The sequence below is a fragment of the Melanostigma gelatinosum genome, assembly GCF_949748355.1.
Source record: "Melanostigma gelatinosum genome assembly, chromosome: 9".
In the NCBI taxonomy this organism is placed as follows: Eukaryota; Metazoa; Chordata; class Actinopteri; order Perciformes; family Zoarcidae; genus Melanostigma; species Melanostigma gelatinosum.
Window position 1 is genome coordinate 12,205,978 of NC_136642.1, and position 14,583 is coordinate 12,220,560.

Below are 14,583 nucleotides of genomic sequence, written 5' to 3' on the forward strand. Positions count from 1 at the left end.
GACCCGAGTCTGGCGTTGCATGTAAGCTCTGACTTTCAGTTTCTAATGTGTGCTGAGGTGTGAGGTTCACCTGGCTGTGTCGGTGGAGCCACACCTAGAGATAGCATGTGCATGTGTGGATACCCTGGGACAGAGGACAGGTTTTCTTTGTCTTTATGAATCAATAACTCATCGTGCTGAATGGAGAAAGTAACCTACTGAGGCACAGAGGGGTTAATTGTTTCCAAATGGACTACGTAACAAGTATTCACATGAGGGTTAATTATTCCTACAAGAATGAGATGTGAATCTAATGGCGGAGCACAGCGAATATTTTGTCATGTAAAATTTAAACGTGTCATTTAAATCCTCCTCTTATGTCACCTCTCTGCCTCCTCAACCTCCTGCTTTCATATCCCCCCCCCCCCCCGGTCTCCTCCTCCTCTTACATTTCCTTCCCAGACTGTGAGCATGACACCCATGATGCATCTGTTGTTGCTCCCACTCCTGTTCAGCATTGTGAGTACATAACTGCCAACTGTTTCCCCGGTTCTTCCATACATATTCAGTTAATGCACAAATTCACCAACCTGTGAAAGGATGCTTGTGTTTATTATTACAATTCATGGGACACCTTTGGTGCATGCATGCAGACTTTCTTTTGTGGCATTTGAAGCAACAAATAAAACCTTTTGTAACTTATTTAAAGCACTAAAATAAAGTGCAAACTGTTACTAAACTGAGCAGTTGGCCTTGGTAGACTTTGCTCCCCTGTCATGCAGTGGGATGTAAGATTTCCCAATTTGTCATGCCGTTTTGGTTCAATAAATAACTGGGCTGTAAAAACCTGACTACATTCCGCTACAGTACAGAGCCAATGTGAAAAGGGCAAATGTGGGCGTGAGTGCGAGAGGGTCAGTTCTACCGCAGCCTGTACTCTATCCAATGAGCTTTGACCTGTTCCTCTGCTCTGATAGGCTGGTGGGAAGGACCTGGAGGAAAAGAAGGGCCCCTTCGAGAACACAGAGCTGGATGTGCCAGAGGGGACACCAGTGCCATATCCCATCTATCAGGTATTACACGCATGCCAGCGGTGGTGGAAAAATAACTATAAGTATCTCACGACCCCTCAGTTTTATTTTGTGACCCTTTTGGAGGGGGCCGACCATTAGATTGAGAACCACTGAACTAGTTTCTTTTGTTTCTTTTTGTCTGTGATGAAATGTGGTGTTAAAAAGGCTTTAGATTATCTGTAATTGTCTCTTCATATGTCTACCGTCCGCCCCATCTTTCTCTCTATAGTTTCAGGTGACCCATCCAGCAGTTACTAGTTTAAGGTTGAGTGGAGAAGGAAAGGAAGACATTATGATTTCAAAGGACGGGTGGCTGTACGTGGCGAAGCCTCTGGACTGGTCTCGAGAGAACCATTACTTGCTAATGGTAAGGTTGTCCTCTCTCTTCTTATTAACACACAGAAAATCAACCTTCAGCAATATAGCAGCATTAAAACATGTATTTATTATACATACTTGTGTTTGTATCCAGGTGGAGGCGCTGTCAGATGATGAAGTTGTGGATGGCCCCGTTTATGTGACCATAAATGTGTTGGACGTCAACAACAACGCTCCGTTCTTCAACCAGAGCGCATACACAGCTGTGGTCAGAGAAAACAATCCGGCGGGTGTGTATTACGAATACTGAAATAAGAGGAGAGGAAACACCTGTAAGGCAAAAAGAAAACTAACAGAGCCTTCGATAAAAATGTCGACACTGGCCTGAGAATTATTATTATTGAGAACATACAATCCATCACAGACAACAGTAATGGAACCTGTTGTACTTTAAGATAAATGGGATTTGAGGACCATGGTTCTTCTACCTCACCTTTGCTGAGGCATGGATTTGTGGCGCGTTAGTCATGACAAACTCAAGATCCGCAGCAAACCTTTGTTGTATAAATTTATTTATAAGAAAACATGCAGTCTTGGGTTTAAGTATTTCACTCACTCGCTAAAATAGCACAGCCAGCACCGCTGTGGTTCTCTAAGGCTACCCTGTAAATGATTCCTGGCATGCATATGGGTTAAGCAGTATTTCCATGTTGTTCACTGACATCCAGTCATTGTACGTCTCATACTCAGGCTGTCTTCTCACTGTGCTGAGACTTAACATCAGTGTTCTTTGTTATTCAAGGTATCCCATTTACTCGCGTGTTTGCGTTGGATCAGGACGACCCCGAGACTCCCAACGCTCATCTGAGCTACAGCCTGGTCAGCCAGATCCCCAACAAACACAACATCCCTCTGTTCCAGATCGACCCTAACACGGGAGAGATCTCCACCACAGAAAAAGGTGATAGGAGTCAGAACTATAGGTGCACCGTCTGTGGGAATGTTTATAATCTGTAATCTGGCCGTATAGTGCCACTGTAAATCCAGATTACACGGCTCATCTTGTGTGCTCAAGATTAACGCTGAGCGGCGGCAGATTGCCTAAATGTCTCGGGTGATGCTGATCGCTGATTACTTTGAGTGCGTGTGAGCACAATGAGACTGTGTTTGAAGATGCCTGTTTACATCCGTGAGCTGTTTGACATCCTACTGAACAACATGTGTGTTCTTCAACAGGGACACAGATGCTTAAAGCCAGAATAGGCATCCAGTATGGCAGAGGAGAAGACCAGAGCATTGATGCTCTGAGGACAAAGTTTATAGACTACTGTCCAGTGCAGAAGATCCCCTTTGAAGAAAACCCCTTCTTCACCTGTGTGGAGAGAGCAGGTTTGTATGCAGCAGAACAAGATGGAATATCACCATATAAACTGAGAGCCTCCAATCTGCAGAGTGAACTGTGGCACACAACTGCATACACATACTTTTGTTTATTTTGACACGTATTTTTCTAAAATCTTAAAAGTCATGAGGGACCTTGACTTGCTTGTAAGACTGACGGATGGTGTCAATGTAAACAGACTGTAATGAAGAAACGACTGTCCAGTGATTAGTGCTCGTGTGACGTTTTGGGTGTTGAGTTGATGAGTTCAGCCGAGGAGAGTGGTTAAGCCGCCATGACTCCAAAATTAGAGATCTACTGATTACTTTATAAACGTTCATCCCTCCAACCTTTTTCTTTTTCTTGCCTGTTCAATTGCTCAAATTGCAACTTTGTTTTTTCTCTGTGGTGTCAGAAATAAGGAGGAGAAACGTGGACCCCCTGGAGGACCCAGACTACACCCTGACTGTGCGCGTGCAGGACCTGGGAGGGGCGTCGCAGACCGCGCTGATTGGAAACAGCATAGTGCAGATTGTCGTGCAGCAAAACCTATGGGTCAATCCTGGACCTATAACTGTTAAAGAGCACTTAAAGGAAACTTACCCTCTGGTCATCGCAAAGGTGTGGCGGGATGTCAACTCTGCTCAAATCTCACAAATGCAGACACGTTAAAGTACACACACTCACTTTACCTACTCCGTAACCCTCCTACTCTGGCCTCTTTCCTCACTTTTTGGATCCAGGTCCAGTCTAATGAGCCCGACGCCATGTACACGATAGTGCAGAAAGAACGAGCGCTGAAATTCCCCTTCCACATCACAGAAGATGGAGAAATACATCTGACAGAGGAGCTGGACAGAGAAGACAAAGACATGGTACACAATACATGCTTGGTTTGCTGAATATATCTCTTTTATCCCATATAAAAACAACAACCTATTCTAGGGATTACTCTTGAACTTGTGTTGGTTGTGTTTCAGTACCTCGTGGTGGTGTTTGCAGTAGATAGCGAGGGAAACCAGGTGGATCCACCCATGGAGATTCAAGTCTTGGTGGAGGATGTGAACGACAACGCACCAGTGTGTGCTAATGAGGAGAGTGTGTTTGAGGTGCAGGAGGACGAGCCTGCAGGTATGATGTGTGTGTGATTATTACATAACACCTCCATGGCGTAAAGCTTGTTACATGTGCTTGGAAGTCAGGATGATGCCTCAGTCAGCCAACATTCTTCTTAAAGTTCTATTCTCTTGCTTTGAATTTGATCTCTCCATTGTTTCTTCTCTTTTCTGTGTTTCTGGGTCCATATTTATTAGAGATTTAGACTTAAGATCGCTCCAAAGATGGATGTTAGGAGTGAAAAGAGAGAAGTACTCATTTGTTGAAAAAGTTATGTTATATTACTGTTTTATAACTATAGATGCATAGAATAATTACTTTAATGCTGCAGCTGGTAACGGTAGGGCAAATTATAACTACTTAATATAATAATACGTAGTAATTTATTCGTTGATTATATTTTGTATTCATGTTTTGAATCTGCAAAGTAACAATGAACTAAAACTGACAGATAACTTTAGTGGCGTGAAAAGTACAATATTTGCCTTTCAAAATGTAGTGACGTAGAAGTATAAAGTAGCATAAAATGCTCAAGTAAAGTAAAAAGTACCTCAAACTTGTACTTACCGGTAAGTACAGTAAAGGTACTATGCACTGCAAGTGACATACCTGAAAGTAAAGTGAAGTGTCATACAAACCTTTAAGAGCAGCTCTCCAGTGATCACATGTTTAAACATATGTCTGCTTAAATAAGAGGGAATTGATGCAATGATAATATACAGAGAATTTAGTGCCACAATGACAAGTGCAGCCAGTGAAAGATGCATGGAAAGCAAAATCTAAATTATACATGTTGCTATTATTGCTATTTTGCACAATCACTGTGGAACATGTCTCAACATGTGTGTACTCACCTCTGATCCAGCGCTGTAGTCATCTACAGTAGGATTTACTCTCACTGCCTCAGAGACCTCTTCTTCTTACCACACTTGTGGTTCCAGGCAGCCTGATTGGACAGCTGTTGGCCCATGATGACGATCAAGAGGGGACACTGAACGCTCACCTGACTTACACCATCGTGTCCCAAAATCCACCCACCTCCCCCAACACCTTCTCCATCGACACTGCTTCTGGAACAATCCAGGCATTACGCGCGCTGCAGCGAAGAGACCAGCAGGTTTTTAACCTCAACGTCAGAGTCACCGACCCAGGTAACACGCTAACCGTATGACGCAGCACACCTGTAAATAGAGGTGAGTCTGTTTGAACTCCGAATACCTTTTTGTGTCACAGTTTTCAGCACAGAATGTAAGGTCGTCGTCAAAGTCATCGACGTCAACAACAAGATGCCTCTGTTCGAGAAGAGCGACGTAAGTACGGGACCCACTTCCTGCCTCTGATTTCTCATGCCGTTTGGCTGATTGTCCTCATGTTTCCGTGTCTGTGTGCAGTATGGCAGTCACACTCTAGCGGAGGACACTCCTGTGGGACACACAGTGCTGACCATCAACGCAACAGACGCCGATGACCCAGACAGCGGCAGCTCCCTCATCGAGTTCCAAATCACTGCTGGCGACGACGATGGAGTTTTTACTGTGGAAACCGACGGCAAAGGCGTCGGCCATCTGGTCGTAGTTAAGGTGCCTTCTCTCCATTCCCTGCATCTCCCACACAAACATACAGACATTACTCATTGACTTTGATGTACATTCAGCGTCCCTTTTACCGCTTCGTCTAACCAGCCTGCTTGTCTCCTAACAGCCTCTGGACTTTGAGTCCTCTACCACCTACCAGCTCCAGGTTGATGCTCGTAACCCGGAGCCGCTGATGAAGGGTCTGGAGTACGGCAGCGAATCCACAGCCTTCGTCTCTGTGTCTCTCACTGACATCGACGAGGCTCCAGAGTTCAGCCTGGACATCCTGGACGTGAATGTGCCTGAAAACACCACCAAGGGATCAGTGCTGCTCACGGTGGAGGCGAAGGATCCAGAGGGCAAAGAGATCAGGTACACACACGGAAATAAGACGACACAAGCAAAAGTAAGCAAATAAAACCCAAATCACATGAAAAGACTAAAACAAATGAATCGATCCTTCCAACATGTATTGTCTGTGTGCCCAAAGCCTGATATGTCTTCCTTTCATCAAACACAATGGTATCCCACTGTTAAAGATGTAGGTCTTCAGCTCAGAGCCACAGGCAGGGTTAGGGAGTTGGAAAGTTGAAGACAGACTGATATATTGTTGGTTTTGGTCTTTTCATGGGATTTGTTGACAACAGTAGAAATATAGAATAACACCTTAAAGCAACTTAAAGGTGCAGTTCATCTAAGGCCACTTTGAACTCTATGATCGAAGACTGAACACAAACACACATCTGCATAGATTTCATAGCTCAGGAATTGTTCCGCTATCAGCTCTGGCTTTGTTATTAACTGTTAGGACTGTCACATGTACCCGAAACAGACTATTGATTTGCTTTCACTACTGTTGTCCCCCCGGGCCTCAGTTCAGAGCCTGGTGTGTCATGGATGATTTCTAATATCTGCTCTGTGTGTGTGTGTGTGTGTGTGTGTGTTGTGCAGTTTTAAGATGGACGGTGACACTCGCGGCTGGCTGGAGATCAATGCTGCCACGGGAGAGATCAAGACCAAAGACAAGTTGGACAGAGAAACCCTGGAGTCTTTTGAAGTCACTGTCACTGCGTTTGAGAAGGGTGAGATATTAGACTCTCATCATAATTATTAGAAGGGTTTTTTTGTGTTGTTTTTATGACGGCCTTACAGTTTCACTTTTTAGGATTTGTGCTGTCCTGTCTGAAATTAGGAATATTTCTATTGGTACAGAAGTGGATTTAACAACACATTAAAGTGTTTCGTTTATATTTGTTTATGTACACGACATTTAAAATCTGACCATTGTTTATTGTTACTCAACAAACTGTTGAATCGGCCAGGCATTTTCATACTTTCTTATTTCTCTCTGAAGACAATCCGGGGAAGTCGTCCGAGCGTGTCGTTTCCGTGAGGCTGCTGGACGTGAACGACAACGTTCCCAAACTGATTGAGACGCAGGCCTTCATCTGTGTGAAGAAACCTGAACCTGTCATCATCAAGGCCCAAGACACGGACAGCGCCCCCTTCTCCCAGCCCTTCACCTTCGCTTTCGCCCACGGCAAGAAATCTCCCAACTGGGAACTGAAAAGTGTTGACGGTACGCGAACACACTGTAGCTGCTACCGAAGTGACGGTGTAAAACTCAGCTGTATTTTTAAATAATCACGAATGTTATTGTCTCCTTTTGCACGTCGTGCAGGTACAACGGCGAAACTGACCCTGAGGAAATCACCAACTGAAGATAAAACCTTCACAATCCCCATTAACATTAAAGACAATGCAGGCATGGGAGTCACACAGTCGTTTGAGGGTGAGTTCATTCTTTAAATTAAGCTTAAAGGGGAAATCTGGTGACCAATCCCAAGAAAAGCAACAATGTATTGATCTGAAGTGTTGTCTTTGTAGCCAAAGCTTGATACTGTATAGTTTATACCATAGAACCAATTTTTGTCCAAAAAAACGATTAAAAACCCATCAATGAGCCACATTGTTTCAATGTGTGACATATACCGTCATCACCGTCAACTATCATTTATTCCAATCCCATTCCTCACCGTGTTGCTGTAAATACTCACTGGGGCACAATGTGTATATTAATCCACCGCTGAAAATAGTCCCCAACAAATGTGTTGTTTTCTCCAATTTAATTTGCTAAAAAACACAGTGGCCAGCTGTTTTAGGAGATGACTGAGCTATTTTGTTTCCTTTTTTAAGCATCAGATTATTTCTGATGCTTTAGAGCAGGGGTGTCAAACATACGGCCCGCGGGCCGGACCCGGCCCGCCACGTCATTTTATGTGGCCCGCGAATCCGCCAGCAAAAAAAAAAAAATAATATTCTTTTTTTTTTTTTTTTTTTACAAAAATTTAAAGTTAGATGTGAAAATAAAAATATCCCCATGGTCGAAATTATGAGATAGAAAGTCGAAGTGATGAGATGGCATGTTGTCTGTGTGCCGACATTAAAACTATCACAACAGGTGGACAGGAGATGCAACAGCCCATAAAGAGGATTTCCAACAAGTTTCTCAACATGCGTACTTCTCTGTACTGAAACGCCATCAGTCTCAGCCCAAGTACTGTTCCAATTCAAAGTTCACATCGAGCCAAGCACGGCCCTAATGCCCGGATGTGGCTCGCTCTGCCCATTTTACCCGGGATGCATCGGAGGTGACTTGTCTGTACTTGGGACAGCCAAATATCCCAGAATGCATTTTGCACCAGCAACAGGAAACAATGGCGGAGGAGAAATCACACAACTGGAAGTACGTGTTGTGGAAGTCACAGATATCCCGGGAAACTAAACTAACTATGTTAGGAGTAACGTAGTTACATTTACACCGTCTTACATTTACAACCGGCCCTTTGAGGGCGACCGTGATGCTGATGTGGCCCCAGAGTGAAAATGAGTTTGACACCCCTGCTTTAGAGCCTGCATAGTTTAGCAGGAAAAGACTGACTTTCAAGGGCTGTGATAAGAGATCGGTTGTTGATGGTTAACTTACACGCTCTTCGGCTGTCTCTTGTAAAAGTTTGATGACATGTGTGTTGCTCTCTCCTCTCTGTACCAGTGAGAGTATGTAACTGCACAGAGCTGGGCTACTGCTACATCGCACACGAGGAGCGTAACCTCAGTTTTGGGATGGGACCCACCATCGGGATCCTGGCTGGCACTCTGGGATTCTGCAGTAAGTTGTCATATAAAAGTCCTGAAAAAAACAACCTCGCACACGAACCGGCATCCTTCATACTGTACATTCCGATGTTATCGTTTAGTTTTGTGTCGGCGGTGCTGACTCCATTTTGTTTTTGTCTTGTTGCAGTAATTGCTTTCGTCATAGTGATCAAACGCGCAAATAAAGGCGGCGAGAAGACGAACCTGAATGAAGAAGAAGAGAGGAACGCCATTATGTAGACACACACACACACACACATATTTGTACTTTTATACTTATGAGGACTTTATCTGTCACATCTACATGATTAACCTGAATTATTGTGTTCGCTGAAGTGAACCCTCTAAACCAAGACCTCTATAGGCTCACTCTGGCTTATGTACAGTCTTTTGTTTCTGCATCTGCCTTGCCAAATATAGAATGAAAAATAAATTCATAAAATATATAAATCTTTACCAGCCAAACAGCAGAAGTGAGGACTGGATTTTCCAAGTGTCCTCACTCTCAAGATCTAAAAGTTGAATTAGTTCTCACATAGATAGATGTGCACACACACACACACACACACACACACACACACACACACACATACACATTTACATAACATTATTTTATTTAGAAGAGAGTGTTCCTTAATCAGTGCTGTGCATACTTAATTACTGTCAGGTCCCCATGCTAATCATGAATATATAACGTTTATGAACATATTTTATTTGAAGTTCTTTCCCAGACTGAGGTTGTTTCATTAGCAGTTTAATCATCTCACATAATTCAATTCGTTTTTTTGGCCCAGAGCTTTCGTGTTGTAATTCTCTAACTGTTGTGTTACAGCTGAAAACATCTTTAACTTTAAGAAACTGTGTAATTACTGTGTGTAATTAACAATAATGACAGTGTTTTGTGAGGAGCTGCACTGCTGTTTCCCAATAAACAAAGAAACTGGGAACCACTTTGGTTTTCACGTTATCATTGTGTGTTTCTGCCTGTGTGTGTGTGTACTGCAGCACATGTGTGTACAGTGTATCTGTGTGCAGTATATGACAGAGCAGACGCGTGGTGCAGCAGGTGATCGAAGACATGAATTCACACCTCAGCTCGTACCAAATAACTTCCTCTCTGTTCATATTTCTCACTAACATTTACTCTGTGCTTATAGTCAGTACTGTTGAATTAGTCTTTTTCTTCCTCCCGCCCTGCCAGTCTGTCGCTGAGCAGCCACGGTAACGCAGAGAGTGATGCTCTGAGTCATCTCTTCAACCGTGGGTGACGGGCCGCAGATTGTTAGCAGTGCTGAAAGGATGAATTGGTGTGATTGTGGGCTTTTATGCAGCACAAAGGGGCCGCAACACACAAAAAGAAAACTACGCATACATGTGAGAGCTGAATGTGGCTCCCACATGTGGCTGTCACATGTGCTGCCATGAACGTGCATCCTTTCCTGTCAATGTGCCGTGTTTGTGAGTAACTGTGTTTGAGATGAGTCATCGAACGGTCTGCTGCAGCATACAAAAGCCAAACGGAGAACAGTGTCAGAGCGGACTGAGCGATGGCTTCATGATGACAAACTCACCATGGAGCCTCCCCGGTGTTTATGTCTGCACTCTCTCCTCGCCTGTATCCCGGCAACACTTTCCACAACAACACACACACACACACACACACACTTGGAGAGCTGGTGGGTGAAGTTTAAGTTGAAAGAGGGACAGAAGAGAAGAGGTGGAAGAAAGACAGCGTAAACAGTGTGATGAATGACCCAACCATTTTGTGTATATATATATGTATATATTTATACATATATATATATGGAAACGCTCAGTCCCTTTGTGCCAGAGTTGACAGCGATGCAAAAACTAAACGTCTAAAGCGGGGGTCTTCAACGTTTTTCAGGCCAAAGACCCCCAAACTGATCGAGAGATGGAGCAGGGACCCCCTACTATATATATTGTATAACATTGTGTTTTATATTAAACTGGGCCTAGTGCGATGCATAAACATACCTTGTTATTTTGCATTCAACACTAAGCTTTTCAAATAATACACAGGTTCATATATTCATGTTGTCATTTCAAACATGTGCAAGGTACAGTGAGTAGGGTGGCCGAGCCACTGTCTTTAATAAACATACCATGTCAGTTGATATGCATCATGCATACAAGCTATTCAAATTGACGTTTTCATTTTAAACATAAATGTGGAAACGAAAATGAGTGATGGCTTATTAATGGCACTGCCATGCATAAAGATACCTGTTATCTTGCATACAATGCTGAACGATTAAAATAATGGGGATATTCATGTTTTTTTTAAAACATACATGTAGGGGGGCAGGTCCAGGCTCCTCTCGCGCTGTGAGTGAACCGGTGCCCAGCTTGACAGAGCTCCTGTGTGTCGGTGAATGTGTGCATTTCTGACTGAAAATTAACATATTCTGCCTCCATTTATCCATTCGCTACAATATGTTGGATTTATGTTCATGTGTATTTAAAGACATTTACATTTGTGGAAAGAAAATTTGGGGGAAAAAAAATAAGACTCATCAACCAAACATTTCACGACCCCCCTGCAGTACCTGTTGAAGACCTAGACCTAGATAATGAACAAAGACACAGGTAAATATAACTAAATCTATGGTTTAAATACACGTATACTGCCATCTACTGGTAGAAAGGGTGAACACGTTTACTCTGCATCTCCTTATACAGTCTATGCATTATATGAAACAAAAAACGAATAAACATGGTATTTCTGTATATAGAATATAAAGGTCTCCCTTTTGTTTTCAGTTAGATTCGATTAGAAGATTAGAAAAACTTTATTAATCCCCAGTGGGGAAACTCATTTGCCACCCAAAACTCATACAGACAACAATAGACACAGTCCACAGTGCACAACAGACAAAAACACATGACAAAGAATAAGTAACATCAGAAAATGCCGTATGAAACATGATTGACATCAGAAAGATAAAAACATCTGAAGGTGTTCATTAAAAAATCAAACTGCTGCTGTAACGAAAGACCTTCTTAGTCGTTCAGTAGAACACTGAGGCATCCTGAGTCTCTCTTCGGAGTCCATTAAAGACCCCGTGTAGCGGATGGTCTTCAAAATAAACAATTGTTCTTAACTTGGCCCTTGTTCGCTTTTCTACAGTGACCTCTAGTGAGTCTGGGGTTAAGGCCAATCACTGATCCCGCCTTCCTGATCATCTTATTGATCCTGTTTTTGTCTTATTGATGCCCCCCCCCCCGTATTTTTCATATACGTGTCAAAGTTTAGATGAAGACTTGTGACCTTTGAACTCTTGAACAGTTAATCATGACTTTGATGTTTATTACTAGATCATTTTAGCATATGAACACTTACAGCTTTACATAACTTGTGAAAATAATGCTTTGACTGTTACTTCAGTTTTGATATGATCTTTTAAATGAATAATGTTGATGATATGCGTACATTTATTACTATGAAAAGATAGACACTGAATACCTCCTAAGACCACATTCAACAAACTCATGCATGACTTAGCCTGACTACCAATAGTCTCTAGCTCTACTTGGATAAATAACATCAGCTTCATTATTGTTCATTCTGATAATTAAAAATGTATTATAGTTCTGTGGATGAAATCATTTTTGTTTCATATGTTCCTGTATGTGTTCTGGAGGGTTACTCTGTAGTTTAACTGCCTGAGAAATCAAGACCAACACCACCTCCAAATTTTTTTGGCTCCGTTCGCTACTATACAAATAATTGATTTACTCTCCTCAGCTTTCTTTCTGGCCCTTTTTTCATGCTTTGCACGCATGCTTTCTACTTCTTCTCTCAGTTCTATGTCATGCTGGTTTTTCTCTCTGGCCTCTTCTTCATGCTTTGCACGCACCCTTTCTCTTTCTTCTCTCAGTTCTCTGTCATGCTGTTTCTTCATGTTTTCTTTCTCCTCTATATCTCTCTTTCTCTCTGCTTCTCTCTCTTTGCTCTCCCTCTCTCTGTCCTCATGCATCCTCTGCCTCTCCCTCTTCATTTCTTCCATTCTCTCTTTCTCCTCCTCCACTCTCTGCTCAGCACGCCACTCCCACTCCCTCTTCATTTCTTCCATTCTCTTTTTCCCCTTCCTCTTGCTCTGCTCAGCACTCTGCTCCCTCATCCTCTCCTCCTCTCTTTCTCCCCTCTCCCTCTCTCTGTCCTCATCCCTCCTCTTCCTCTCCTCCTCTCTCTCTTTCTTCTCCCTCTCTCTCTCCCTCTCTCTGTCCTCATCCCTCCTCTTCCTCTCCTCCTCTCTCTCTTTCCTCTCCCTCTCTCTCTCCCTCTCTCTGTCCTCATCCCTCCTCTTCATTTCCTCCTCTCTTTCTTTCCTCTCCCTCTCAGCCTGTTCATTCATTTTCTTCATCTTTTTTTCATATTTTTCCCCGAGTTTCCTCTCCAGTTTCTCTTTCTCTTCGTGTATTTGCTGTTCTTTCGCTTTCAGGATGAGTTGTGTCTCCTCTTTGATTGCCCTTTCTGCCACTTTGAACATATCGTTGGTGTAGTGGCTTCCTCCATTCTTCCGGACTACATCTCTGATCTTCTGGAGCAGCTCAGTGACCTGAGAGCGATCCTCCAGATTCTCATTATTGAAGACATGATACTGGCCATTACATCTGCCCACAAGGTCCAGCAGGTCTGAGGAACCCTTGAAGAACTCCTCAATAGATGTGCCTTTAAGACGGTCACCCTGAGTGAAAAGCACCATGCTGTATTTAGCTGCAGCCTCGCCAAAGATTTCTTGAATTCTCTGCACTGTCTGCTTTTCCTCTCCAGTGTATCTGCCCACCCCGATGACGACCAGGAACACATGGGGTCCAGGAGCAGCATAAGAGATGCACTGGATGAGATCTTTAGTTGTTTTCTCTACGTTAAACCTGGTGTCAAAGAGGCCCGGGGTGTCGATAACAGCAACCTGTTGCCCATCCACCACATCTTTGCCCTTGGAACAGTTGACAGTCATAGACTCGGCACTGCACTTTGATATGAAGCATGTTCGTCCCAGAATGGTGTTTCCAGAGGCACTCTTCCCATTCCCAGTCTTCCCCACCATCACTATCCTCAGCTCCTCATCATTTGTTCTGCTGCTTCCTGTGTAGAAGAATGAGTGACACTGAATAAGACTCAGGTTGTACACACATTGCACTCAATGCAACTTGTACATAGGAGAACAGAAACATCCATTCTGCTGCTTTGACAGGGTCAATAAAGGAGTTTGTTGAAGGTTCCAATTTACAACATTTGTTGCAGACTTTCATTTGAGACAAATAAATGTTCTCATCTGGCTTTTGCTCCATCATCTAATGTGGCTTCCATATACTGTTCATTTCACCACTTACAGGAAAAGACAGCAGGTTTTTAAACTACCCCCTCTGTCAGCTGAAAGTGGAACTGCAAGGTGGAAACCTGTCCGCCTATCCAGACTATCCTTTGAAGGTGTCTCAGATTTTAAAAATATTTTTTTTGGAAAACAATTGTTTGTCAGTCACATTACATAATAAATCAAAGAAAATGTTCAACTGGACCTCCCTCCAAAAGACAATTCAACCTCCCTACCAAATAATACAATAACAAAAACAGAACAAATGAACTTTTTATTCAGTGTATTGCTCAGGTACACTTCGACACGTGACACGTCCCAGTCGGGGATCGAACCCAGACGACCTCTTACGGTCGCCCCGTACAAGTGCTACTCAGCAGTGAGCACTGCTATATCACCAAACAATGATTTACTTTAAAAACATAGATACAGTTTCTGACTTACCGAGGTTTCTGGCCATGTTTGTGTTAGAGAGTGGAGTAGATACTGCAGCTGAAGTTCAGACAGTTCAGAGTGCGTCTCCTGCAGCTCGGTTAGAACAACAGTTATATTCTAAACCACGCCCACAAACAGAAAGGGAAACTAAAGCTTTTTATGGAGGTTTCGGTTATGGAAGGATTTTTATGAGATGAGAATATATGCTA

At 43.1% G+C, this 14,583-nt stretch overlaps 2 protein-coding genes across 2 annotated transcripts; one reads left to right on the top strand and one right to left on the bottom strand.

The window, feature by feature from the left end:
* Positions 1-450: 450 nt before the first annotated feature.
* cdh17 (cadherin 17, LI cadherin (liver-intestine)) lies at positions 451-8,880 on the top strand (the record flags this gene model as incomplete). The annotated part of the gene is made up of 18 exons (XM_079276235.1): positions 451-498; positions 957-1,052; positions 1,282-1,419; positions 1,525-1,660; positions 2,173-2,331; positions 2,607-2,759; positions 3,167-3,372; positions 3,495-3,626; positions 3,732-3,882; positions 4,809-5,018; positions 5,101-5,177; positions 5,259-5,447; positions 5,569-5,813; positions 6,393-6,523; positions 6,796-7,020; positions 7,123-7,233; positions 8,494-8,610; positions 8,746-8,880. 18 exons carry the CDS (start codon positions 451-453, stop codon positions 8,835-8,837), a joined length of 2,616 nt encoding a protein of 871 aa, XP_079132361.1. The 3' UTR covers positions 8,838-8,880.
* A 2,298-nt stretch (positions 8,881-11,178) lies between these two features.
* Positions 11,179-14,458, bottom strand: LOC306782733 (GTPase IMAP family member 7-like; the record flags this gene model as incomplete). Its single annotated transcript, XM_079276176.1, has 3 exons — positions 14,384-14,458; positions 12,965-13,710; positions 11,179-11,184 (listed from the first exon to the last, which is right to left on the bottom strand). The coding sequence occupies exons 1-3, from the start codon at positions 14,397-14,399 to the stop codon at positions 11,179-11,181; spliced, it is 768 nt and encodes a 255-aa protein (XP_079132302.1). The 5' UTR covers positions 14,400-14,458.
* Between the last annotated feature and the right edge of the window lie 125 nt (positions 14,459-14,583).